General features: G+C 56.2%; 5 protein-coding genes and 1 long non-coding RNA gene across 10 annotated transcripts; 4 read left to right on the forward strand and 2 right to left on the reverse strand.

Moving 5' to 3' along the window:
• The first annotated feature begins 206 nt into the window (after positions 1-206).
• Positions 207-4,919, forward strand: TMEM115 (transmembrane protein 115). Its single transcript, XM_047693430.1, has 2 exons — positions 207-1,487; positions 4,136-4,919. The coding sequence occupies exons 1-2, from the start codon at positions 637-639 to the stop codon at positions 4,338-4,340; spliced, it is 1,056 nt and encodes a 351-aa protein (XP_047549386.1). The 5' UTR covers positions 207-636; the 3' UTR covers positions 4,341-4,919.
• A 651-nt stretch (positions 4,920-5,570) lies between these two features.
• LOC125079639 (transmembrane reductase CYB561D2) lies at positions 5,571-8,304 on the reverse strand. Of its 3 annotated transcripts, none has more exons than XM_047693443.1 (4): positions 8,159-8,304; positions 7,583-7,734; positions 7,086-7,123; positions 5,571-6,396 (listed from the first exon to the last, which is right to left on the reverse strand). In XM_047693443.1, the coding sequence occupies exons 2-4, from the start codon at positions 7,707-7,709 to the stop codon at positions 5,893-5,895; spliced, it is 669 nt and encodes a 222-aa protein (XP_047549399.1). In that variant the 5' UTR covers positions 7,710-7,734; positions 8,159-8,304; the 3' UTR covers positions 5,571-5,892. The 3 variants fall into 3 exon arrangements, with proteins under 3 accessions (XP_047549399.1, XP_047549416.1, XP_047549408.1); XM_047693460.1 differs by having other exon boundaries at positions 8,172-8,289; XM_047693452.1 differs by having other exon boundaries at positions 8,150-8,283.
• Positions 8,305-8,356: 52 nt separating this feature from the next.
• NPRL2 (NPR2 like, GATOR1 complex subunit) lies at positions 8,357-11,760 on the forward strand. The gene is made up of 11 exons (XM_047693416.1): positions 8,357-8,559; positions 9,098-9,189; positions 9,291-9,459; positions 9,599-9,707; positions 10,162-10,298; positions 10,400-10,497; positions 10,618-10,654; positions 10,773-10,866; positions 10,942-11,059; positions 11,321-11,463; positions 11,549-11,760. Exons 1-11 carry the CDS (start codon positions 8,482-8,484, stop codon positions 11,614-11,616), a joined length of 1,143 nt encoding a protein of 380 aa, XP_047549372.1. The 5' UTR covers positions 8,357-8,481; the 3' UTR covers positions 11,617-11,760.
• Positions 11,761-12,576: 816 nt separating this feature from the next.
• On the forward strand, positions 12,577-16,869 carry ZMYND10 (zinc finger MYND-type containing 10). The gene is made up of 12 exons (XM_047693409.1): positions 12,577-12,953; positions 13,221-13,329; positions 14,252-14,368; positions 14,481-14,534; positions 14,656-14,790; positions 14,896-14,984; positions 15,077-15,177; positions 15,475-15,647; positions 15,842-15,967; positions 16,050-16,171; positions 16,292-16,417; positions 16,506-16,869. Exons 1-12 carry the CDS (start codon positions 12,862-12,864, stop codon positions 16,579-16,581), a joined length of 1,320 nt encoding a protein of 439 aa, XP_047549365.1. The 5' UTR covers positions 12,577-12,861; the 3' UTR covers positions 16,582-16,869.
• A 54-nt stretch (positions 16,870-16,923) lies between these two features.
• On the forward strand, positions 16,924-26,240 carry RASSF1 (Ras association domain family member 1). 3 transcript variants are annotated; one of them, XM_047693379.1, is made up of 6 exons: positions 16,924-17,435; positions 19,287-19,393; positions 23,610-23,714; positions 23,900-24,197; positions 24,315-24,430; positions 25,303-26,240. In XM_047693379.1, the coding sequence occupies exons 1-6, from the start codon at positions 16,931-16,933 to the stop codon at positions 25,447-25,449; spliced, it is 1,278 nt and encodes a 425-aa protein (XP_047549335.1). In that variant the 5' UTR covers positions 16,924-16,930; the 3' UTR covers positions 25,450-26,240. The 3 variants fall into 3 exon arrangements, with proteins under 3 accessions (XP_047549335.1, XP_047549343.1, XP_047549353.1); XM_047693387.1 differs by lacking the exon at positions 16,924-17,435 and adding an exon at positions 19,837-20,106; XM_047693397.1 differs by lacking the exons at positions 16,924-17,435; positions 19,287-19,393 and adding an exon at positions 19,818-20,106.
• Positions 21,268-22,102, reverse strand: LOC125079660 (uncharacterized). The gene is made up of 3 exons (XR_007121166.1): positions 21,996-22,102; positions 21,827-21,896; positions 21,268-21,684 (listed from the first exon to the last, which is right to left on the reverse strand). It is a non-coding gene; the product is annotated as an uncharacterized LOC125079660 (long non-coding RNA).
• Positions 26,241-26,473: the final 233 nt, after the last annotated feature.

Below are 26,473 nucleotides of genomic sequence, written 5' to 3' on the forward strand. Positions count from 1 at the left end.
TGAGCACTACACCTCCCCAGCACAGCCTCTTCTTATCAACCGGAACATCCGGGGCGCACAGCTTCCTGGAACTTGTAGTTTTACAGAACTCTGACTTCCGCTCGTCCCCGTCTTCAGGAGAGGACTACGTGTCCCAGCATGCCTCGGAGCCGGAAGGGCATCCCGCCGCTGCCCGGACGCGCAGGCGCAGCACCGCTGTTTGTCGGCGCCTGGGAAGGGAGGAGGTACGGTCGCAGCCGAGACCGAGGCCGAGCCGGAGCTGACGAGACTTGACTGGGGCCCAGAACAAGGCTCCAGTCCGGCTCAGACCATCGGGCCACTGAGTGGATGGAAGAGGCCGAGCCCTGAGATCAACGCCAGCCGGATCAGCTTGGCGCGGGGCCCACAGGCAGGCAGGACGGCAGGCAGACGTGCCGAAGCTTCTCAGGGCCTTCCCTCAGGTCCCCGAAGAGGGGCCTAGGCCCCGGGCCCGCGATCAGGCCCAGCTCGGCCCTCTGGGACTGGAGCGGACGCAGCCAGAAGTGGAATCTTCACTAGGCCGAGCTCGGGCCTCCCGTCGGGGCCGGACTGGGACGAGGCCCCGGGGAGGCCCCTGACACACTAGACCCTTCCCTCAGGCCGACGCCCTTCGGGAAGATGCAGCGCGCCCTGCCGGGCGCCCGCCAGCATTTGGGGGCCATTCTGGCCAGCGCCAGCGTGGTGGTAAAGACCCTGTGCGCGGCAGTACTCTTTCTCTACCTGCTGTCCTTCGCCGTGGACACCGGCTGCCTGGCGGTCACCCCAGGCTACCTCTTTCCGCCCAATTTCTGGATCTGGACCCTGGCCACCCATGGGCTGATGGAACAGCACTTGTGGGATGTGGCCATCAGCCTGGCCACAGTGGTGGTGGCTGGACGTTTGCTGGAGCCCCTCTGGGGAGCTTTGGAGCTGCTCATCTTCTTCTCAGTGGTGAATGTGTCTGTGGGGCTGCTGGGGGCCTTCGCCTACCTCCTCACCTACATGGCTTCCTTCAACTTGGTCTACCTTTTCACTATCCGCATCCACGGAGCCCTGGGCTTCCTGGGTGGTGTCCTGGTGGCACTCAAGCAAACCATGGGCGACTGCGTGGTCCTGCGTGTGCCCCAGGTGCGCGTCAGCGTGGTGCCCATGCTGCTGTTGGGGCTGCTGCTGCTGTTGCGGCTGGCCACGCTGCTCCAGAGCCCAGCACTGGCCTCCTATGGCTTTGGGCTTCTCTCCAGTTGGGTGTATCTTCGCTTCTACCAGCGCCATAGCCGAGGCCGAGGGGACATGGCTGACCACTTTGCTTTTGCCACCTTCTTCCCTGAGATCCTACAGCCTGTGGTGGGGCTCTTGGCGAACTTGGTGCACAGCCTCCTGGTGAAGGTAAAGATATGCCAGAAGACAGTGAAGCGCTATGATGTAGGTGCCCCATCTTCCATCACCATCAGCCTCCCAGGCACAGACCCTCAGGATGCAGAGCGGAGAAGGTACTGTGGAGTCTTCCAAAACATTATTGAGCAAGGGAGTTTTTATTGACCAAGTCTTGTTCCATCTGTTGTGCTTGCTGTGTGTTGGCTGGCAGCCAAGGGTCAGGTGTTGGGACAGACTCAGGAGATAAAATCCGGTTTGTGGCCTTGAGAAACTCAGCCATTAGGTGCCGGGCTCCAGTAGCACTTTCCAACATGAAGAAGTGCAATTTGCCTTTCACACCACTCAGGCCACTTAACAAGTCCTAAGAAATGTCCAGTTTCCTTTGGTACTGTGTAAGGGTTAATGGAGGGCCAGGTACACATAATCCTGACCTTGTCTCAGAATCTTGGAATCCTAGACACTGGTCCTGTGGGAGCCAGAAACAACCTGCGGGTCCTATTTCCCCACTGAGGGAGGGACACACATGAAGACCTTCCTTACAGGGTGGTCTGAGCCACCCCAATTTCAAAATGCTGAACCATGTCCTCTTCCTGGGTCCTAATTCAGATGCTGTGCTTCTCTGCCACTTAATTTATTGAGGGGGAAACCTCAGGGTATTACTAGATTTGCCATCCTGTCCTTCCAGCATGTATGTGTCACCACACCCAGGGGACAGGCCATGTGACCCACCGCGGGAGCCTGCTGACCACACAGGGAGTGGAGACAACCTTCATTATCTGTAAACCAAGCCATCTGCACCATCTGGAGTCCCAGCTGAATTATTCACTGAATGCACCTTGTCCAGGGCTGGGAAGACATTTTTTAATCCAGTTGTCTCTCTCTCTCTCCCAGGTCTGTAGACTCACCAGAGTTGTCACAGCTCCATTTTCAACATCATTGTTGAAGTTCTTTTTTAGGCGGTTACTTTAGTAGTGAAATCTGGAGCAGACTCTGTTCCTGCTTTCTGGATTTGCCAAAGGCTTTTGCTTTTGCTCACCTCTTAAATTGATTCTTGGCAGGAAGCTTTATGAATTCACCTGAAAGGTTATCCCCATGCTTAGTGCCCACTGGGTCTGTGGCATTGAATGTAGGATACACCCCTTTCTTGAAGGAGTTGCCAGCTGGAGAAGGGCCACAGATTACTATGCCTAAGGTGGTGGGTGTTGAAAAGTACACAAAACGTGCTGCGGGGCATTACTGTGAGCCCTGTGGTTTGTATCTCTGTGGCCGATGAATCCTAAAGACTGAGGTCTGTCTTCACTTTATCCATTAGAGAAGGTCGGACCAAGACGGCTGAACCTGGTAGAAACTGAGCTGTCCTCAGACCTCTGTAGGTGGGGCCGGGGACCGGTGGTGACTCTTTCTTTAGTGAGAAGTCTTGGTTTAGTTAGGGTTGGCTGGAGATTCAAAACAGCTCTGCTCAGGCCCAAGAAAATGGCAGGCTGAGGTAGGGAAAGTTGTCAGGAGCTAGGTTCCTGGCATAGCCCTGTGGTTGTTACTTCTCCAACCAGTTGGGCCTCTAGCAGCATGCTGCTCCCAAACCCAAAGGGCTACTAGTAGTGCGAGGCAGGGTTTCCTATCTTTGACCCTTGTGAGGAAGTGAGTACTATGCCACTACCTCTGTTTTAGCGGGCTTTAGACAGAATTGGCAAGGCTGTCTCCAGGCTGGAGCCTAGGTAGCACAGGGAACTGTCCCATCTGTGCCAGTCTGCCATGTGTCAGGCTAGAGCACAGGATGGAACTGGGCTAGCATTTTCTGTGCCCATGTTCTTGTTGCCTTTCCTGTCGTGTTGCCTGGCATGTTGGCGGTTTTGCTCCTCTGATGGAACTTGGAAGGCTGTTACAGGCTGTCCCCCATCCTTGTAGCACAGACAGGTTGAGGCATCAGGGTTCCAGAGTTACCACTATTGGAAGTATTAGCTGGCAGCATGGGCATTCCACCTCCTGGGTAAACTAGAGTCCCAAGTGCACAGGTATACCTTCCAGTCAACTTTCCCACCTCCCCCCAAAGTAAGGTCCAGAAGGGTTTGTCCAGTGGAACCGTAGGCTCTGGCCTGTCTCCTACATACATAAGTTGTCCCTCCTCTTTCTGCAAGGACTTGGTGTGTCCCTGCTCTAACACAGGTCCTGGTGGCTGTGGGGATTCTTCCGGGAAGGAAAACATTGGAGTCCGTTAGGAGGGATGGGCTGACCCAAGTTGCCCTGCTTCCCAGGTTGAGATCCCACATAGGTGCTTGAGTTCCAGCATTCCCCTCAGACCCTTACCAGGAGACTCAAAACACACCTAACAAGGAGAGAGAGAGAAGTAATAACCCTCTCCTTGGATGTGATACCAGTGCCCACATCCAAGAGACTTATCCTTCTATCCATCTTCTCTGGGGTACCAGCTCTGCCCATGCTTAGGCACCATCCTCAGAATCCTTCCTGAGGCTGGCCTGGTGGCCAGTCTGGCAGACACCCTGCTGGCCTTCTAAGCCTGGAGGTGCCCGGACTATGAAGGGAAGGCTCTGTGTGTGAGCAGCCAAGTCCTTTGGGTCCTTATTCTGATGGCTGAGTGGGTCCTATCCAGTCCCTGGGGAGCCCTGGGTCTTTCATGGTAAAGAGAAATGCATAAGATTCTAAGAGAAAGCTGGGTGGTAGGGGGAGTCAGCTTCATGGGGCAAGAATATAGGGCATGAGCCAAGTCCAAACCCAAAGTGATTTGTCATCTTTCCCCTGACTCCAGGCAATTGGCCCTGAAGGCCCTCAATGAGCGGTTGAAGAGAGTGGAGGACCAGTCCGTCTGGCCAAGCATGGATGACGATGAAGAGGAGGCAGGGGACAAGGTGGATAGCCCCCTACCCTCAGACAAGGCCCCCACGCTCCCAGGAAAGGGGGCTGCCCCAGAATCCAGCCTGATCACCTTCGAGGCAGCTCCCCCGAAGCTGTAACACCAGACCACCTTGAGTGTAGCACCTCCTCTCCCAAGCTCCCCCTTGACACCTCTCAGCTACTCCAGGGCACTGACTGCTCTGAGGAGAGGGAAGAAGGCCTGCTGGGGGGTCTCCACATCCTTCTGCTATTTCTCGCCAACACTACCCAGGACTCTTGCTACCTGGTTCCAACTCCAGACAACCACTATGCCAGGCATGGGGCCTCTGAACCATCAGCCAGCCCAGGCCCTCTGAGGTAAGACTGTACCTCAGCAGATAGCCCCAAGCAAGTGGCTACAGGGACACTGGTGTCACAGTGCCTGGGCCAACCCTTATGCCTGATACTGGTTGCCAAGAGCCCTGAGCCAAGGCAAGGATTTGCCAAAAACGTTCTGGGGGTCCAGCCAGTGCCGGACTGCAATTCCCTGCCCACCCTCAGAAAGACTATGTTCGTGTGAAGATTTCTGATTCCCTCTGCTGTGGCTGTGGCTCGTTCTGGGCCAGAAGAGCCACAGCTCCCAAGTATTTTTTACAGGACCACTTGAGTGGGCAGCCAGGCCCAGCCTTGCAGTATCAATAAAGCAGTTCTTTGAGGTATGGCTCCTGGGCTCTGTCAGACCACCTTGTGCAGCCCTCTCATCGTGTTCAACAGTAAACTTGGGGACTTTAGAGTCCGGGGCTTGGTCTCCATGGCAACTCCAGCTGAGTAAGAACTCTGTTACTCCCACTCCCCCCTTACCACCACATGCCCACTGTTAAAACCACCTTCCCAGAGCTCTCACTTCATATCCTTACTCATTTTCTCTCCCTCTGATTCCCAGTCAGGGAGGCCCTGTCCAGAGGATCTGATGGCAGAGGGCCCGTCTGTCATGAAGAGCTGTTCTCCCTGATGGCTCACCCCAAAAACAGTTCTCAGTGCTTGACACCTGTGGAAATAGGCTATCCCGAGTTCCCACCCTGTCACTGTCCACATCTAACCCCCACAGTCTGGAGGCACCAGCACAGCGGGCAGCTGGGGGACTGAAAGGACACACAGCTGTACCACCCACAGCTACAGCTCTAGGGCCCTCCTGGCACAGGCTGCTCAGCAGCCAAATCCTGGAACCTTGTGTGCTGGGACAGCTTCAGCCCCGCAGTGAGCAGCCAGGGACGGGGGTCCCCAGCTTGCCCAGCTGCCTCTTAGTTCATGCTGACAGCATTAGCAAGCACTATCCCCAACTCTAAGCTATTCCTCCCAACCAATCTTTTCAGTCATTCTTTTTTTATTTTCCTTTTTTCTTTCCTGTAATTTTTGGACATACCAGTACAAGTATGAGGTGAGTGGCCGGGGAAGTAGTCTTGCATCCCCCACTTCAGCCAGCCACATCATAAGCTCCTCTGACAGTACAGAAGGAAAGGGGAAGCACTTCAGGGTGAGGAGCAAGCAAAATGTCACACACAAGACTCCTACTCTAACCTGTCCCAGTGCCCGAGGTGCTCCCATGACTTGGGTCAGCTGAGAGAGTCCAGGAGGTCCCAGCCCCAGCTGCTATGCTGAGGGGCAAATCCAGGCTTCTAGGCTGGGAAGAGCTCATGGTTGGATCCGTTTGCGGTACAGGTAGGCATTGCTCACCTGACTCATGATGACCAAGCTGGTAATGACAGGACACAGCACAGCCAGATACCAGACCCCACCAGTGACTGTGGCAGTGAACCAGAGCGAACACATGGCCAATAAGAGGCTGGCACTACCCAGAAGGTAGCCCACCAGCCCAGAAGTGGCATGGTACAGCTTGAGCTTAGCCAGGGGCCATCGGGGCAGTAGTTTGGGGTAGAGCAGCCCCACACCCCCAGAGCACTGCAACCCCGCCCACAGCACAGCTATCAGCCCTGCCCTCCCATGCCACGTGGCCAGGTGCGCTTTGCCAAGCTGTTCCTTGTGGAGGATGACAAGGCCTAGGCCAAGTAGTGCACACAGCAGGGCCAGCAGCTGCAGCACCCAGTGGCAGCGGGCTCGGCCCTTCCGTGAAAGGGAGCGCAGCAGCGAACTCTCAGGAGAGAACACCAGCAGTGCCTCGGTCATCAGGAAAGAGAACTGGGGAGACAGGGATGGGAAACGAAGTCAGGGTGCTGCTCAGCAGAAGGAAAAAGAGGTTTAGGTAACTTGCTAAACTGCCAGTCACTCTGGGCAGTCTCCCTCTTCACTCTCTCCCCAGTGACAAGAGTATCCATTTGGTGCAGTAAGAGAAACTCCAGGGCCAACATCTGCCCTGAGTAACTGGCAAGAAGTATGTACGTCTCCACACTCCTTCCTAGGTGATATGCTAAAATGTCATCTCTGCTATATTACCCAGCAAACACTAGGCTTGAGATGTGGCAATTATAAATGATTCATAGGCTTTGTTTCCCTGACATGGGGCTGATACAATTTCTTGGCAAGAGCTGGCCACATGGGTGCACTGTTTCAAGGAAATTCAATGTATCACTATAAATTAAGGTAAAAGGGGACACAGGTACACCCAAATGCATTTTCTAAGCTTCCTGCCTGGAGGTGGGTGAAGTCTCATTTTGTGCTTAGACCAATTTGCTCTGGGTTTTGAACACTATGGTTCAAGTCTGGGGTATGAACCACATGCAGGAATTGGAGCGTGCAACTTCCCCAATCCCACATTCCATCCCTCCAAAGAGAAATGAAGTGTCCATAAGGATTCAGAGACTGTCAGGACTACCACCCATACCTGTGCTCCCTCCCACCCCTAAGAGCTGGCCAGGTGCACTACTTACAGCCAAAGACATAAGCGTGGGGTGCCAGGAAAACAGACCTGGAATGAAAAGGAGTTTTTGTGAGGCTGAGGCAAGAAGAACCCAGCCACATCAATCCCCCACAGGGTGAGGATAATGGGCAGCCCAACACCCAAGGAAGCGCTGCCAAACTGCTAGCCCCCTCTTACCGCAACAAGCTCACCCCCTACCTATCCTTGCTTCCTGGTCCCTCCGTGGAGCAGGGGCCATGCTGTGACACTCTGGCAGTTCTCCCTCCTCTTAGCACTTCACAAAGGGCAGCCAAGTGGGGCACCAACAAGGAAAGAGAAGCCAGGTACTCTGGCCAAACTGGTAGAGCCCCCACGCTCACCAGTCCTCCCCACTTAGCCCTCCAAACATAAGATGTCCCCCAGCCAGCCAAGCCTTTCCTGGAGTCAGGCCCAAGGCTTCCTCTTGCTCCTGCTCCCCAGGAGAAGGGGCACTTTCCTTCCCAGAAGTCAACTATGAATTCTACTTACTGGAGCCAGGCCTGGCAAGCACAGCCACAAAGATGGTAAAACCCAGGGCCACAAGGTGGGCAGCAGCCCCAGAGGCAGTGCGCAGAGCTCTGTAGATGTGCGACTCGGTCTCCACAGAAAGGGCCATGGTCAACCAGGCCAATGGCTGTAGACTGAAAGCATAGTAGAAAGAGCAAGTGTCTCAGGTGCCTGCTGTCCACTCTTCTCACTGGAGCAAAGGTTGCGGGTCAGGAATGCCACTCTCTTCCAAGAAGTTAAGATAGGAAGGGACAGTACCAACACAGGCACTAGGAATAGTCGAGGACCGGCGGCCTGTCGGCGTGCACCCGCATCTGAACCGGCACTGATCCCTGGCCCACCTTCCAGGTAGGATGCGCAAGGCCATGTAATAGACTACAAATCCCAGCGGGCGTCACGCCGTCGCCGCGCGGGAGCGCCAGCTAAAAGGGCGTGAAGCACTATGGGAATTGTAGTTCCCATCTCTGTAAAAAATTATAGCCTGAATCCCTTCGCGCGCAGTCTCCCCACGTGCCCCTGGCATGCTGGGCCTACACGCTAGGGACTCGCCTGCCTCACCCGCAGCGCTGACCCGATGCGGTGGTTTCTTCCCGAGAAAGCGGGATACTCGGGGCACTGCCGCGCGCGCTGCCGGTCCGTCGCGGAGCCTCTTCACTTCCGGGTACGACGTTTGCCCAGCCGGGACTTCCTGAGACAAGATTCCCCCACCTCCAGCCACACCTCCCAGTCGCTCTGCGCAAGCGCTGTTAAGCAGACAGCTTAACCGGTCCCTGAGTGCGCAGGCGTGCCTGCCTTGGCTAGCCAGGCCTGAGGGCTGTCTCCGACGGGTGTTCGCAGGGGTCCAGGAGCCAGGGTCTACAGACCTGGGCCCTGCCAGCGCCATGGGCAGCGGCTGCCGCATCGAATGCATATTCTTCAGCGAGTTCCACCCCACGCTGGGACCCAAGATCACCTATCAGGTGCCATCCGTGCCCGCGGGGCGGGGGTGGTGGGGGTGGTGGGAGAGGGATGCTCCCGGGAGCTGAGCAAGCTGCCCGGAAGCGGTGGATTCCTGTAGCCCATGCTGCACGCAGGCATACCATTCCTTCATTCGCGGAGAATCGTGAATCGAGAGGCCACTCAGACCCAGGTCCCAGGCTCCCGGTGTGACGGGGCAAACAGCCCATAGGCAAGGATTGTGGGAAATCGGGCTATAGAGATCCCAGGGAGGTGCCAGCTCCCAAGAGAGGCGGGGTGCATGGTCTAGTAGTATTCCTGGATGTTTAGGAATTTAGATGGAGGAGGAGTGAGTGAGCCAGGTAGGGGAAACAGCATATGCAAAAGCCAGGAGGCAGGTGAGAACATGGCATATGTTTGGAAACACAAAATAGTGGTAGATCTGGGTGGATGGGGGGGGGAGAATCTCTGGACAAGAGGGCTTAGGCTTTGGGGGTCACCCAGTGTACTCTACATTGTCCCAGGGTCCACTAAGGGGCCTCTTACCACGCCCCTCCCCAGGTCCCTGAAGACTTCATCTCCCGAGAGCTGTTTGACACAGTCCAGGTGTACATCATCACCAAGCCAGAGCTGCAGAACAAGCTTATCACTGTGTGAGGCCCTAGTGGGGAAGGGAGGGAATGTCCCCTGAGGAGTGGATGAGCTTGGGGACAGAAGGAGCCTGACTTTGCTCCCACCTGTTCCCCCCATCCAGCACAGCCATGGAGAAGAAACTGATCGGCTGCCCCGTGTGCATTGAACACAAGAAGTACAGCCGCAATGCCCTGCTTTTCAACCTAGGCTTCGTGTGTGATGCCCAGGCCAAGACCTGTGCCCTCGAGCCCATCGTCAAAAAGCTGGCTGGCTACCTGACCACACTGGAGGTCTGCAACAGGATGGGCTTGAGTGGAGGGGAAGGCAGGCAAATGTTTCCAAAGCCCTCCAAACCTGGGTATCTGCCAGGGCAGGATACCAGCCAGGGTTCCTGGGGTGTGCCCACCATGTTGTCCATGCTCCATCCAGCTAGAGAGCAGCTTCGTGTCAACAGAGGAGAGCAAGCAGAAGTTGGTGCCCATCATGACCATCTTGCTGGAGGAGCTAAATGCCTCAGGCCGGTGCACTCTGCCCATCGGTATGGCCCTGCCTTTTCAAGGACAGCAGAGGGGTAGAGGAGGGATACGGACATGGCAAGGGAAGGCAAGCCCAGCCATGGGCAAGACTCATGAACAAATTGGTGGCCCAGTGAGCTGGGTTAATGATGTCCAGGGTCCAGTGCATGTTGGGATTTGGGGTGTGGAGGCCAGAAGAGCTCTCCATGCTCCTTGGGTATGTTCCCTTCCCTCTCTGGACCTGTCTCTTGCTCCCTAAAAGGGGAAGATTGGGAGCGCCTGGCTGTAAAGCATGTGAGTCTTGATCTTGAGTTCATGAGTTCAAGCCCCACGTTGGACATGGAGCTTACTTAAAGTGGGAGTTGGGGAGACTACCCAGGGCCACCCACCTGCCTCAAGAGCTGCTGGGAGGACTGGAGGGTAATTGAGGGCCTCTTGAAAGAGAGGACACTGAAGATATGGGTGGGGCCCCTGCAGATGAGTCCAACACCATCCACTTGAAGGTGATTGAGCAGCGACCTGACCCTCCTGTGGCCCAGGAGTATGATGTGCCTGTCTTTACCAAGGATAAGGAGGATTTCTTCAACTCACAGTGGGACCTTACCACACAACAGGTGTGCTATTCCTCCCTGGGTATCATCACCTAGGGCTGGCCACAGCTCTGGCCTCATCCCACTCCTACTGACCCTGCCCTACCCTACCCCACTTTTCCCAGATCCTGCCCTATATTGATGGCTTCCGCCATGTCCAGAAGATCTCAGCCGAGGCAGATGTGGAACTCAACCTGGTGCGCATCGCCATCCAGAACTTGCTGTGAGTGGGGCAGCAGTCACACTTGGGACAGGGTTGCTAGCCAGAGAAGAGCCTCAGGACCCCACGTGTGGAGGTGGGAAGGCATGGCCCTCAGAAGTTGAGCACAACTATCTCCCCCAGGTATTATGGCGTCGTGACACTGGTGTCCATCCTCCAGGTAGGTGAGTCTGGGGTCTGGTTAAGCAGAGAGTAAGTTACATGGTTTGGCCAGACTGGGGTGGTGTCAGACTTCCAAGCCCCTCACTCAGGCCCCTGTGCTTCCTGCTACCCTCCAGTATTCCAATGTGTACTGCCCGACACCCAAGGTCCAGGACCTCGTAGATGACAAGTCCCTGCAAGAGGCCTGTTTATCCTATGTGACCAAACAAGGTAGTGGTGGGCTCTGGGGGAGGCCGTCTTGGGGAGGGCAGGGCTACGTGCAGAGCTGACCCTCGGTGCCCACAGGGCACAAGAGGGCCAGTCTCCGCGATGTGTTCCAGCTGTACTGCAGCCTGAGCCCTGGCACAACTGTGAGAGACCTCATTGGCCGCCACCCCCAGCAGCTGCAGCGCGTTGATGAACGGTCAGAAGAGGATCCCCAGGGGCACGAGGGGTTTGCATGAAAGCAGATACACTCTACATCTCTCTGGAGCCTTGGGTTAGAAAGGAAGCTGGAGATTCCTAGTGAGCAGAATCATGTGGCACTACTAGTGTAGGCAGGCTTCCTGGAGGTGATGCATTCAGAGGCCAACAAAATCAGAAGGGAGACTGCAGGAAAGGGTTAGTGGGGCTGGAGGAAGCCCTGGCCAGGGCATCACCCCTCTCTCCCTCAACCCTACCCCAGGAAGCTGATCCAGTTCGGGCTAATGAAGAACCTCATCCGCCGACTACAGAAGTACCCCGTGCGGGTGTCTCGGGAGGAGCGGAGCCACCCTGCCCGGCTTTACACAGGCTGCCACAGCTATGATGAGATCTGCTGCAAGACAGGTGGAGACAGGCAGGGCAGCTGGGGTGGGGTCAGGGCAGGTGGCCAGGCCAAGACTGCTCACCTTATCTGCACTGTCCCAAACAGGCATGAGCTACCACGAACTTGATGAACGGCTGGAAAATGACCCCAACATCATCATCTGTTGGAAATGAGGCTGGTGGGGGTTACACGCGGCTGTGGCTGCTCTCACTCCTTCTAAGTGCTCCCGGGTGCATGAGGGCTAGACCGGTAAACTCGTCCATATTGTCTCAAGGGTGACCCTCACTTCTGTAAATAAAATCATCCATTTCAACCTACCTTTATTGAGTACCGCCTCTGAACCAGCCACCAGAGGCCTAGCGGTGAAATAGCCGCGGTCCTGGCGCTCTAGTGCGCCATCTGGTGGGCAGGAATGACAATGCACAAGTAAAAGTGCCCGCTAATTATTAATTGAACTGAACAGTCAAAAAAACAATCAGGAAGCTGTCATGAAGAATGAGTTGGGGATGGGAGCTGGAGTTGTTCTGGATTAAATGGGCAAGGAAGGCCTCGCTGAAGTGACTTTCAACTGAGACTTGAAGGAGGAAAAGTATTCCAGGCAGAGGGAACAGGTGTAGAAGCCCTGAAGCAAAAACAGATTTAGGATGCATGAGGAAGCCAAGAGAGGCCCCAGGGGCTGCAACATAGGAGGCAATGGGGAGAGGGGCAAGAAAAGAAGTCCCGAGGTACTGAGGGGGCAAGAGCTTGATACTGCAGAGTTCCTGGTAAGCTGCTTTGGACATACTATTTCAAAGGCTAGAAGCAGCCATAGAGTCACCCAGAAAAAGACGACAGCAGTTACCTCGTGAGAGGTTGATGGCAGTCTGCTAAGCTAGGATGGAGACAAGTGGGCCCTGCGCAGTACTTTGTGGGGGTAGAAGCAACAGGTGGAGCTGGATGCGAGACATAGTAGGACGAGGAAGCCACGGGGAGGAGCATCCACGCGGCCGAGGCGGATCCGCGGCTGAAAGAACTGGAGGGGGCAGAGTGACCCTATCCCTGTGCGGGTCGATCTGACGTCCGAGGAGAGAACCTAGGCCACAGGAGTCTGGCACTCAGGGCAGACCCAGGAGCTGCAGTCAAAGGTGAGGGGTAAAGTTCTGGGAGTCCAAAGAGGGTCGAGACCAGCTGCCGGGAGGGCGAGGCGGCCGGGGGCGTGGCCGGAGCCTGTGCAGGCGGCACCGCGCAGGCGCCGAGCTGACCGTTTCCATGACGGCGAGTACCCACGCGTCTCAACCGCTCCGCAACGGCTGTGTCCAAGACCTGGACCCCGCGGGAGACGTTCGTCCCCGAGAGTTTCAGCACTCGCACCTCAGCGCCGGCTGCTGTCCGGGGTCAGCTGAACCCCCCCCTTCCCGCTCGCTCTCTGCGGCCACAACATGGGCGACCTGGAGCTGCTGCTGCCAGGGGAGGCTGACGTGCTGGTGCGGGGGCTTCGCAGCTTCCCGCCGCGCGAGATGGGCTCCGGAGGGTGAGGCAGCTGGATCCAGGGGTTAGGCGGAGCCACGGGGTCGGAGTCCTTGAATGGAGGAGTAGGGACCTGACATGGGGGAGAGGGTGACCAGTGTGGGGGAGCCCCCAGGTGAAGAGACAGAGCTCTCTGACTTAGGAGTATATGGCCCTGAGCCCCCTCTGGCCCCTCAGGATCAGGTTAGGCTTCAATAGGACCCAGCCCACCCCCACTCCTACGGCACACGTGTGCTCCCAAATGCACATACACCCCCATTCTCTGGGGCAGGTGGAACCAGCAGCATGAGAATCTGGAGAAGCTGAACATGCAGGCTATCCTTGATGCTACAGCCAGCCAGGGGGAGCCCATCCAGGAGCTGCTGGTCACCCATGGGAAGGTATGCTGGGATCACAGGCACAGTTCCTGCCTTCCCACCACCTCCCACACCACCACTCTACCTCTCAGGGGGTGCCACTTCCCTCAGGGTGGTACACTTGTCTTCCCCAAGGGAAAAGAGAGGAGTGTGCTACACCTTTGATTTTGTGCCCCTTTTGTACAGGACTCTGGCACACCAGTCCAAGTGTGAGGCATGGCTTGATTTGGGAGGTAGTTGTGGATCAAAGAACAGCCTAGGCTGTGGGGGGAGGGCCCACATTCTAAAAACATCCTTGAATAGACTGTCAGGCCAGAGGGGACCCTCAGTAAAGAACAGGGTGGGACTCTGGCATGGAAGGAGGCAGACTTTCTCTTCCTCTTCCTCAAGGAGAGAGGAGTTAGAAACCAGGGATCAGCCCGGCTGGAACATGAGCCAGGACATGGCTCAGATAAGTAACCTGAGGTATCACTTGGCAAAAGGGTTCCTCTGCAGATGAAAGGTGGAGCCTCCTGCCGGAGAGTGGGAAGGGACTAGGAAATTGTGCAAGGCCCAATTGGTAAGGATGAGGTCAAGGCACACTAGAACCTTGGAAGGCCAAAGGACTGGGATGAGAGGGAGGGCATCAGCAGGAGAGCCAGCCTGAGAGGAATGCCCAAATGGGGACAGAAGGGACAAGAGCATAGATGTAAAGGAGAACAAGGCAGCCTAGGGACTAGGCAAGAGCCAGTTACAGGAAGCATGAGGAATGTCCCCACAGAGATATCAAGGGCAATTAGAAATGAAGGTCTAAGGTGCAGGAGACACATTGGGAAGGTGCCTATGGAAAGAATCTCGGGGCCCAGGGGACTTTGAGGAGAGTCAGGCAGGGCTGAGCCAGGGATGGGAGGGTTGCCAGGCCAAGGTAGGCCTACTTCATCCCTCTCCTTTCCCCTCCCCCTCAAAGATCCCAACGTTGGTGGAGGAGCTGATTGCAGTGGAGATGTGGAAGCAGAAGGTGTTCCCTGTGCTGTGCAGGCTGGAGGACTTCAAGCCCCAGAACACTTTTCCCATATACATGGTGGTGAGCTAGGCCCCTGGTCACACCCTGCCCGTGCCTTTAGAGGGCTCTGGATTTGAGAGGAGAGCTAGTAATTTCCTCAGCAGCTCCGGGCTCTGTTCTCTTTATCTGACAGGTACACCACGAGGCCTCCATTGTCAACCTTCTGGAGACCGTGTTCTTCCACAAGGTGAGGCATCAGCCCTACCCACCAGCTGTTGCCCCATGCTAGGGCCTAACAGGGAAGGGGGGTTGTGGCTGTGTGGGGAGAGCATTGGAGACAGAATGTTTCCCCTCTGTCTCCCTCTCAGGAGGTGTGTGAGTCAGCAGAAGACACTGTCTTGGACCTGGTAGACTACTGCCACCGAAAATTGACTCTGTTGGTGGCCCGAAGTGGCCGTGGTGGCCCTCCTGAGGAGCAGTCCCAGTACAGCACCCCAATACAGGTAGGTTGAGGTTCCTTGGGGGTGCCAATGGGTAGACCAGGCTCCCTTGAGGCCTGAGCAAGCTGGGGGTGGCCCAGCTTAAGCACCATGTCCCCCCACCCCCAGGAGCTGCAGAAGCAGGCCGAGATGATGGAGTTTGAGATCGCATTGAAGGCCCTCTCAGTGCTGCGCTACATCACAGACTGTGTGGACAGGTGGGCAGTCCTGCCAGGCCTGGGGCCCACAGTGGAGGACTGGGATCCCGGGCCTGTAGCCTCTGCTCACTTCTCTCCACCACCACGCCTAGCCTTTCCTTGAGCACCTTGAACCGCATGCTCAGTACCCACAACTTGCCCTGCCTCCTGGTGGAACTGCTGGAACACAGTCCCTGGAGCCGCCAGGAAGGAGGTAAGGTCCTCCCCCACCTGCCTAAGCCCCAGCTCATGGCTGTCCGGAGACGTCTTCCCGGACTGACGGAGACAGGCAGCTTGCCCCCAGGAGACACACTCTGCCCGCTAGCTCGTAGTGGATCTGGGGATGCCTCACGTGGGATGGGCTTGGACCTGGGCTCTGCAGCAGGCAAGGCCTCTGTGTCTGCTACTAAGGACTCCCCCTGCTCTAGAGCAAGCAGTGCCCCAATCTGGGCCAGTCCTGAGCCCATGCAGCTGTAGTGGCTGAGTGAGCAATGCCCACTCCTCTCCCCAGGCAAGCTGCAGCACTTTGAGGGTGGCCGTTGGCAGACAGTGGCCCCCTCAGAGCAGCAAAAGCTGAGCAAGTTGGATGGGCAGGTGTGGATCGCTCTGTACAACCTGCTACTAAGCCCTGAAGCCCGGGCCCGCTACCACCTCACCAGCTTTGCCAAGGGCCAGCTACTCAAGGTGGGGCCCTCCTCCGGGCGCAGCGCCACCCAGCCCACCCCAGCCCAGTGCAGCCCACTTACCTCAGCCCCAGTCCTATTTCTAGACCCTGAACCTCGAGCGACACGGTCCCCACAAGCACCTCAGCCCAGCCCAGCACAGGCCCTCTCTGGTCAGCCCTGCTTCACACTGGCCTTCCCTGGACTCCCTTGCAGCTTCGGGCCTTCCTCACGGACACACTGCTCGACCAGCTGCCCAACCTGGCAGACCTGCAGGGCTTCCTGGCCCACCTGGCCCTGGCTGAAACCCAGCCCCCTAAGAAGGACCTGGTGTTGGAACAGGTAGGTACTAGAAAGTCAGTGACTCAGGACGACTCCCCGCCTTGCCAGCTCCTCCCTGACACTTTGCACGTTTCTCCCACAGATCCCAGAAATCTGGGAGCGGCTGGAGAGAGAGAACAGAGGGAAGTGGCAGGCTATTGCCAAGCACCAGCTGAGGCACACATTCAGCCCCTCAGAGCAGGACCTGCGGCTGCAGGCACAAAGGTGAGGCCTGCTGAGCAAGCAGAAGGGGTGGGAGGGATGCAGAAGGCATGGGCATAGGCAGGGGTGCTCTTGTATGCCCACTGGCCAGGCCCAGCCAGGCTTTCCTAACCTCTTTCCTAGATGGGCTGAGACTTACAGGCTGGACGTCCTGGAGGCAGTAACCCCAGAGCGGCCCCACTGTGCCTACTGCAGTGCAGAAGCCTCCAAACGCTGCTCACGGTGCCAGAGTGAATGGTATTGCTGCAGGTGAGGGCATCCTGGGACCTTGGACCCCTAAGCCCCCCTTTCAGACCCTCCGCTAGCTCTGCCTGCTCACCAGCCCACCTGCTTGCAGGGAGTGCCAGGTCAAGCACTGGGAGAAGCATGGAAAGGCTTGTGTCCCGGCAGCCCAAGGTGACAGAGCCAAGTGAAGGCTGCAGCTGCTAAAGGCCAGCCACCCGTACAGCCCACCCAAGAGTGTGCCCTTGAACCTCAGGATCTCAGCCTAGCCTCTGCCAGAGCCCCAGCCTCCCAGGTGGTGAGCGCAGAGAGCACAGACCCATCTTCCCCAGCAAAGCGCTCCCCACTTCCTGCCCTACCCAGCGGGTTGGCTAAGGGCGCTGCCTCAGCGAGCTGGAGCAGGAGGGCGGGGGTAAAGACAAGGGCCGGATGTGGGGACCCTGTTCCTCTAGCACAGTAAAGCTGGCCTCTAGAAACAGCCTGTCTTCGAGTGGCCCTTCGCGGTTGTCGTCGTCGGTGTCAGCAGGAGGTGCTCCCGGGATGCAGGGAGAAAAGGAGAGGGAGGGCCCGGACCCTGCGAGAGCGCTCCCCATCCCACGCCCTCGCCACCCCACTCCGCCTGCGGGCCGACACAGCCCAAGCGCCCAGGTTTCCGTTGCGGCGCTAGCCCCGACTCACTCCCGCGGCCCTGCCGGGATCCCGGGGGCGGCGCCGTATTGCGGCCCGCCCCGCGGCCCCGCCCGCCCCGCGCTCTCGGGCGCCCAGAGCCGGCGGGAGTCCCGGCCGGATCCGGCCATGTCCACGGAACCTGAACTCATTGAACTGAGGGAACTGGAACCCGCGCGGCGCGCCGGTCCCGGCCGCACCCGGCTGGAGCGCGCCAACGCGCTGCGTATCGCGCCCGGCACCGCGCGCAATCCCGCACGGCAACTGGGCGCAGGCCGCGGCCACCACTTCCAGCCCGCGGGGCCCGCCACGCACACGTGGTGCGACCTCTGCGGCGACTTCATCTGGGGCGTCGTGCGCAAGGGCCTGCAGTGCGCGCGTGAGTAGCAGCCCCGCGCGCTGGCGAGAGCGAAACGGGCGGCCAAGAGGCAGCGCCTGCGCTGCGTGTCAAGTCGCAAAGGAGGGGGTCGGTCGGCAGGGTCGGTTCCCGCGGGCCAAGTCCATTGGCTTTGCCCCGTCGTGTAAGAGAGTGCAGGCGGATAGATGGTGTATATCCTTGTCCTACTCCACCTGCATCGGGCACAGCTGCGCAGAGGCAGCTGCCGACGAATAACTATGAATAAGGTGCTGATTCCAAACTTTTTATCTTTAAAGTGTCTTGGCTCTTCTTGAGAAAGGCTTTGTTTCCACCACTCTCTATAAGTTCCTGTTCCCAGGCCCACCCCTTCCTAAAGATTCACTCACCATGTCCCCCTCCAGAATCTCTGGGATTGGGGGAGTTTTACCCGCTATGGGAGGGGGGCAGGGGGGAAGTATCTTGGGTGGGCCCTCTGCAAATGGGAATTTTGTTGAGCAAATACCTATCGCAGACCCAGCTAGCCAGGTGCCAAAACATGAAACACAACCACACACCAGCAGCCCTTCTGCCCTCCCAGGAGTCACCCACCAGCAAGCAGAGGTTGCTGCCCCACTGGCTATATACACCAGCTAGAATCGGTTGGGATTTTACAGCCCTCCAAACCCTTATGCCTGGACTTCAGACCTGTTGAATCAATCACTGGGAGTGTACCAGCCATTGGAAGAAAACAAATCATTCCAGTAGGCAGCCTGGAATTGAGTGGAATTGAGAGTAGTTGAGAATCACTGCTCTAGCCCATTTAGGGATTTAGAGAAGGTGTCCCAGACTTGTGTAGGCATGGAGACCCTCTCATCCAGAACAAGAGTCTGTCCTGAACACCAGGGTTGTGACAGAATACCAACCATGAGCAAGGGCTGGAACACTGAAGTGTTCCCAAGGAGAAATAAAGTGGACAGAGATAAAATACAGGACAATTTGGGTGTGTGTCAGAAGCAAAGAGAAGAGAGGAATCAAGGGTGATTTGGGATTTTTTTTTTTTTAACCTCAAACTGGGAGAGTAGCTATTTTTGCTAAGATGAGGTGCTCTGGTGAGGGGAGGATGGAGGTGAAGAGTTGTTTTGGCCACATTGGGTTGACAGGGGCTTTGGCCTGAGGAGGGAGGTCAGAGATGGAAGTCTTGGATCTGGGGTAGGTAAGTGTACACAGAGCAGGGCAGTGATGAGGACTGAGCCTCAGACACTCTCCATTAGATCTGGGAGTTGAGACAGAACGAAAGGAACTTAGCAGGAGCTGCAGGGAAACCGGGGTAGCGGGGAGCTCTGGAAATCAAGGAGAGTAAGCATCAAATGATGCTGAGGGGGTGAGGATGGAAAAGGAACCTGGCATGCGACCCTGCGCATGTTGCTGAGGACCCTAACTAGTTTTCTGGAGGGAGGGGCAAGCCTGACTGGAATGGGTAAAAGAGAGGACGGTAAGCAGTGTATGTAGATAAATGTTGGTAAGTTTTGGTGCGAGGGATGTAGAGACAGATGACGGAGGAGAACAAGGGTAAAGGCTTTTGTTAATGCGCGGAGATGGGGGGGGGGCGTTGACAATGAGGGAGGGGTAAATTATGCACTCAGTGCGAAAGATCCAGCTGTTCAACAGGCCTGGATCCCTAACCGCCGGAGGCCTTCCCGTCAGTTTCCAGACGTTGGGGGACCAATACTAGAATCTGTATAGCAGCGGGGGGTAACTAGACCTTAAGATAAGGCCTGTCATGCAGAGCCTGGCGGGCAACGACCTTCATCCCGGGGGTTCTCTTCCGTGCCCGGAATGCTTCTCTGAACTGTAGCTGGGGCTCCTCCGCCTCACCGCCAGGCCTCTCTGCAGATTGCAAGTTCACATGCCACTACCGTTGCCGCGCGCTTGTCTGCCTGGACTGCTGCGGGCCCCGGGACCTGGGCTGGGAACCTGCGCTGGAGCTGGACACGAACGTGGTGAGCGCGGGGCAGGGGGGGCGTACGGAAAAGGCGCGCAGACCTGCCGGCCACACTGCAGGAGTTGCTTAGGCCGCGCGGCGTTACGCGCAAAGAGCGTTCTAACGGGGGGTTTCCCGCGACAGAGAGAGGCTAATTCTGCGCGCGGGATCGAAAGGGTGCCAGGGATGCCGACTACGCACAGACCGCCCGGAATCGCCCTAACTCCGCGTCCGCGCAATTTCCGCACCTTCCCGCATCCGCATCCGGTCTTGCGGCCACGCTGGTGCACATGCGCACACGCTCCGACCTGTTCCCCTAGAGAGGAGGGGTCTGCGAGGCAGAGCCGAGGGGAGCTGCCTGGGCTATGAGGTCATTCCTGGAGGCGTGGCGCGTAGGAACCCGCCCTCCGAAGTCCCTCGCCCAATGAGACGAGAGCCCGATCCTGGCTGTCTACGTTTCAGTGTTAACGGCTGCTGCGCGAACTCGGATCGCGGCGCACGCGCACACGCGCCTGGGGCGGTGGTTGGAGGCTACCGGCGCACGGGACTTGGGGAGCTGGCTGGCGGGCGGGCGCGGCGATGGGCGAGGCGGATGCGGGGACGCCTTCTTTCGAGATGACCTGGAGCAGCACAACAAGCAGCGGTTACTGCAGCCAGGAGGACTCAGACTCGGAGCTCGAACAGTACTTCACGGCGCGTACCTCACTGGCTCGCAGGCCGCGTCGGGACCAGGTGGGGGCCGGGGTTTTGGGCGGCGGGCCGGTGACAGTCGCTGGGACCCTTCCCCTTCACACTAAGTTGTCGGCTCGATTTTGTGGGCAGTCCCACTCCTCCGTCAGTTGGGATTCCATACCGCACCGGGGCCAGCCTGCGGAACCGTGTGCGGGGCTCTCAGCGCCTCGATGCCGGGTGCCGAGGCCTTGATGTCTCTGTCACAGACCGGTTGAACCAGGGGAAGCAGCTACGTGGCTTGGGGTAGACCCGGGATGGGCATTATCCACCTATGAGTAAAGCCGACCTCTCAGTCTGGACGAGCACCTCGATTTCCGCGTTTAGACGCTCCCACCTCCTCTCTAGGGGACGGGGGTGGGGGTGGTGGGAGGAAGTGGAAGGGAGGTGTCCTCGCGGGGAACTCGGAAGTGTGTTTAGGAAGAAGGTTCGGACTCCTCCCCACCCCCCCATATGCACTCTTGGACGGAGCCAGCTGAAGTCCCCACCTCTTACTAGTCCTCGCCTGCCACCAGCTTCTGGCTTCTGGAATGTGGAGGATTCTGGAGTGGAGTGCTCGCTGGAGTGCTCGCTTAGGCAGCACATATACTCAAATCGGTGTGGACCTGTAGGAAGGGTATTTAGGAATCTAAATACCCTTCCTACAGGTCCACACCGATGGGAAGGAAGATGGAAAGGAAGCCTAGTTCTGGACTGTAAGCGTACAGGAGCATTTATCCACGGGATGTGAGGCAGGCTAGATTGTACAAAGCCCAGAGGTGGGATCAAGAGAGATAGGAGTTACTAATCCAGGACTATAAGATGGGATGTTGGAGCAGCTGTTCCTCTCTGAGTCTTCTAGGTGTCCCCATTATCAGAAACCTCTGTGTGCCATGAGTGTGACCACCAAGCTCAAGTAACTGTACAGGAGCTGGTACACCTCAGGAGAGCACCCTGCACAGAGCATCAGGAAAGAGAGATGGGGATTGTGAATCTCCGAATACCTTGCAGCAATGCAGCAGAATTCCTTACGTGAGCCACAGAAAGGGACTTGTGAGTCTTTAGATGACAATTTTGTACTCTTTAAATTTTTTTAAAGATTTTATTTATTTGACAGAGAGACAGCAAGAGAGGGAACACAAGCAGGGGAAGTGGAAGAGGGAGGAGGCTTTTTGCTGAGCAGGGAGCCCGATGTGGGGCTCGATCCCAGGACCCTGAGATCATGACCTGAGCCGAAGGCAGACGCTTAACGACTGAGCCACCCAGGCACCCCTGTACTCTTTAAAATTTTACTCAAAACTTCAGCCCAGACCTTTGACTCTGAGTCAAGCTTTGACTGGTGCAAGGTTTGACTGGATCCCTGGGACTTTCTGTCACTCAGGTTTGGGCCATTTTCCGTTGTGAAACAGTGAGAAAACCACAAGACACTAACCAGTTGAAAAGGAGGCTGGGGAGTCCCCAGTTGTAGGTAAAATACAAGCCATCAGTCACTATGGACAGTGGCAGAGTGGAGGGTGGGTCACCATAGTGCAGGAGAAGGGAAACTCCATGGTCCTGCTGTGCACACCTCTGGGAGGGCTGTTGGAATCCTCCAGCAGGAAGCTTTGGAAGCAGAAAAAGAAACTTCTTATTCTTTTAGAATACTGACAGGACAGTGCAGTGCCTCCAGTCTAAGTCCCTTATTTTATGAGTAAAGATACTAAGGGAGGCAAAAACAAATAAGCAAAATCTAAGGGAGGTTCACCTGGAGAGGGGAAGAGACTGGAACATAGATCAGTGCATCACTGCACCCCAGTCCAGGGCTCCTGGGTGACCTGGGAAGGAAGAGAAAGGAGCAAGTGTTCTCATCCTCAGGCTGGAGCTCAGAACCATCACAAGGAAGGGAAATAAGTTGGTGCCATCTCTGTGCTCACCGTTCTGTAAACAGAATTCTCTTCCTTCTTGCTGGGGTTTGGAAGTTTGTTCAGCTTTTCTCCTGCCCCACAGCACTCTCCTTCCTGTCCCAAGCCCTCTCCTCCAGCCTGAACAAACACATACTCCCTTTATTCCCAGGCTCCAGCCTTCATTTTACCCTCCAAACCTCCCATTTCCCAGGGCCCGCACCATTTGTTCTTTACTAGTCTTGGAGGGTTCCTCCCTGCCCCCAGTAAGATTTCCTTCGAAGAATTTTCTTCAAAAATTCCCTGCTGAGATTTTCACTTCTTAGTGCTCTCCTCCATCCAGATTTTTTTTGAAACTTGGGGAAACAAGTAGCCTTCAGTTTCCACACCTCCCCCAATGCCTTTCCCCTCTGAGGCCCCAAACTAAGTTTTAAGTGCCACATACTTACTGGAAAGTTCTAGATAAAGAGCATACTGCTAAAAGGCTGTCTAGATGAAGAGCACCCTACCGTCTAATGTGTCCTCCTTATTCATCCCCATCGGACGGTTTAAGCTTAGGGGCTCCAAAGCAGCAGTTAGGGAGAAGCCTGCCTCTCCTGGGCTCAGAGCTGGACACAGGTCATTTTGCAGGAGCCCAGCTGGTAAGAATTCCCCTGGGACAAAGCATTGGTCAGCAGTGATCTCAGCTGCATCTGTGACACTCCCATTCCAGCCAGGGCCTGACGTCAACAGGAAGTAAGGCTGATGCAATGGAACCAGGGAGTTTGATAGAAAAGTGTTTGTTCAGAGCTCTGGCTTCCCTGGTCCATACTCCACCCTTCCAGCAAGAATCCAGCCCCCGGAGGAGTGGGGGATGGGCTGAGTGGTAGAGGGAAAAAAATCTTTGGGCTGAACCTCCAGACAGGAGGGAGGAGGTGCAGAAGATCTACCTGCTTGGCACTTGTGGGACCAGCTCTATCAGGAGGCAGATTGGAACCTGGCCTGAAGCTGCCTTTGGCGCAGCTTGGTCAAGATCAAATGGCATGTCACAGTGGTTTCCTCCCTGTGTGTGAGACATACAGGGCTGGCCCCAGATCCCTCACCAGAAGGTGTTAAAATTGTAGAGGTTGCCCTTACCCTCATGCCCATACCTGGCTGGGCTCATGGTGTGCACCAGTCCCATACCTCTTGCTGGGTAGTCATGGCCCTTTGCTGGGGCAGAGTGGCAGAGTGGTCTCCCTTCTCCAGAACACTCCTGACCCCACCTAACTAGGGTGCTGGAATCAGGCCGTGCAGTTGAAAGGTGCTTTTACTGTCAATAAGAACCCCACATCTTTTCCTGGCCCCTGGCCTTCTCTCTTCAGTTTTCTTGGTTTTAAGGTATCCTTAGGGCCTCACCCAATGCTGAGGAGGCCCCACGTAGGCAGCATAAAGAAGCCAAATGACTGCCGTAGCTGTGCCCATCCATTGCATGCAAACCAGGAGCAATGGTGGCTTCTTCTCATCAGGACTCAAGCTTTGTAGGCAGTTTCCAAAGGCTGCTTTTTCAGTTTCCAGAGGCTGCTTTTTCAAAGTGGCCCACACAGACTTACCTCCATGTATGTGACGTGCGTTGCAGTGGGGTTGGTTCTTTCAAGGACCCTGTGTCCATGCTGGCCCCTCTTTCAGGACGAGCCTGTGGAGTGGGAAACACCTGACCTTTCTCAGGCTGAGGTTGAACAGAAGATCAAGGAGTACAATAGCCAGATCAACAGCAACCTCTTCATGAGCCTGGTGAGTTGACAGCCTGGGGAAGGGGGTGTGGGGAGAGGCTACAGCTAAAGTCACAGCTAAGGTATTCTTGGGTGGGCCTAAGCAGTAATTTATTTACACCTAGCCTAGCCCCGAGTGGACTAGCAGTGTCCAAATCTGTTCCATCTCATGTGGAACGTAGTCATGGTTTGGTTTCTCCTCTTCAGAACAAGGATGGCTCCTACACAGGCTTCATCAAGGTTCAACTGAAGCTGGTACGCCCTGTCTCAGTGCCCTCCAGCAAGAAGCCACCCTCCTTGCAGGATGCCAGGCGGGGCACAGGGCGAGGCACAGCTGTGAGGCGCCGTACCTCCTTCTACCTGCCCAAGGATGCTGTCAAGCACCTGCATGTGTTGTCACGCACGCGGGCACGTGAGGTCATTGAGGCCCTACTTCGCAAATTCTTGGTGGTGGATGACCCCCGCAAGTTTGCACTCTTTGAGCGGGCTGAACGCCATGGCCAAGGTAGGCTTCTCTCCCCGCCATGTATGAGGGTATATATGCATGCACCGTGTGTAAGGGGCTGAATGGGCTGGGCCTGACTCTAATCAGATAAGTTTCTTCTCCCTGCCTGGCCTTCAGTGTACCTCCGGAAGCTGTCGGATGACGAGCAGCCCCTGCGGCTCCGGCTCCTTGCAGGGCCCAGCGAGAAGGCCCTAAGCTTTGTCCTCAAGGAGAATGACTCTGGAGAGGTGAATGTGAGTTCACAGCCCTCTTTGGCTTCTTGGTTGTCACTGGGTAAGGCTGGTGGGTCACAGCTGCAGTAAAGTTGGAAGGAAGAATAGGACTGGAGAAAAAGCCCTGCAAAGCCTCTTTAAGAGTATGTGAACCTTGTAGCTACAGTGAAGCATTCCAGGCCACTCAAGCCAAGGTCACAGGCTTGTCCCAAGATGCCGGGAAGAATTGTCTTGGTGGTCTGTTCTTTTCTGTTGTGGAAAGTCCTCAGGAGATGCAGGAATTCCTCTGATAGTATGGTGATTCCAAGCCAAATCAAAACACACAGATGGAGGGGCACCTGGCTGGCTCAGTGGGTTAAGCCTCTGCCTTCGGCTCAGGTCATGATCTCAGGGTCCTGGGAATGAGTCCCACATCGGGCTCTCTGCTTGGCAGGGAGCCTACTTCCTCCTCTCTCTCTCCCTGCCTGCCTCTCTGCCTACTTGTGATCTCTGTCTGTCAAATAAAGAAATAAAGTCTTAAAAAAAAAAAAAAAAAAAACACAGATGAGTCCACATCATCAGGGAGGCTCCTGTTCAACCATTATGACTTTTTACCTAGAAGCTTTCTGGCTTCAAAGTATTGGGTCTGTGGAGTAGTAAAAGGCATAGCCTTTCCACAGATAACTGGGTGACATCTGGTTTGGTTGCCTGTCTTCAGGGTGACTGCTCTACTTTATGGGGCCCATCTTCTCTACAGACTATTGTCAGGAATCCTAGCACGGGCCATTCAGGCAAGAACCTAACATTAGAAAGCCCTATCCTAGCTGTGTGACATGACTGCTGCTCTTCGCTGGGGAGGGCCTGCTGATTTGGCCATGCCTGCTGCAGCCTGTTTCCCTCCTTTCCACCTGCAGTGGGATGCCTTCAGCATGCCCGAACTACACAACTTCCTGCGCATCTTACAGCGGGAAGAAGAGGAACACCTGCGCCAGATCCTGCAAAAGTACTCCTATTGCCGTCAGAAGATCCAGGAGGCCCTGCACGCCTGCCCCCTGGGGTGACCTCTTGTACCCCTGGGGGAAAGGAGGAGAGTAGGCAGCGCCGAGAGCGTGCCGTGTGAGTGTGACAGGGCCCATGTGGCTTGAAGATGAGTGTGCGTGGAGGTCATCTCTTACCAGGGGAATGAGCCCAGAGAACAGCAAAGGAGCTGGCCCCCTGTGTCCACCCATAGGTGTAGCAGAGCATGGCTCTTCTGCCCTTTATGTAGTGGGTCATGCTGGGCCGGGGTTGCCCCAGAAAGCTGCTCCAGGCTTGCAGCAGGGATTGAGCGGAATTAAGTCTCTTTAATTCATGTCTCAGATACCAGAATCTTGGAAACCCTACACACAGAATAGGGTCATGTTGCAGGATAAGGGCCCTCATCTATGGGGAAGGGTCATATGTGTTGGGTCTCAGATGGGGTGTCAGGACAGTCGGAGCAAGGGCAGGTGTTTAAGATAAGGCAGGCGTGGGGACGAGTCTAGGTTTCCCTCTACAGTGGCTTCTGACTCCTCACACACACTGGGTCAGGGATGCTGGCTCATGGTGCAGCAACAGTGCCTCAGTGCCTCCTCCAAGGAGGATGTCCCTAGACCAGGGTCTGTGTGAATGTGGGGACTGGTCCAGGTCTGTGCCTTCTTTGCCTATCAAAGTGAGGGTCTTTCCCTCAGTTATTTTTGATGATGTGTGCGAATGTATGTACTATTTTGTGGCCTCAGCTGCATGCCTCCTGTGGGGAAGGGGGTGGGGGTGACAGTCATCATCAGGGCCTGGGGCCTGAAGAGAATTGTCTGAATAAAGATTTAAGATTTCTGCTTTGGAACTCTTTATTATGGATCCTCAACCAAAGTTGCCCTCATGCCGGTGGCTACCAAGGGTGATGGACAGGCTCATAGAGCACCTTTTAAAAGTCACCATGTGGGACGCCTGGGTGGCTCAGTTGGTTAAGCGGCTGCCTTCAGCTCAGGTCATGATCCCAGCATCCTGGGATCAAGTCCCACATCGGGCTCCTTGCTCGGCAGGAGCCTGCTTCTCCCTCTGCCTCTG

Source organism: Lutra lutra, chromosome 1 (genome assembly GCF_902655055.1).
Source record: "Lutra lutra chromosome 1, mLutLut1.2, whole genome shotgun sequence".
Classification (NCBI taxonomy): Eukaryota; Metazoa; Chordata; class Mammalia; order Carnivora; family Mustelidae; genus Lutra; species Lutra lutra.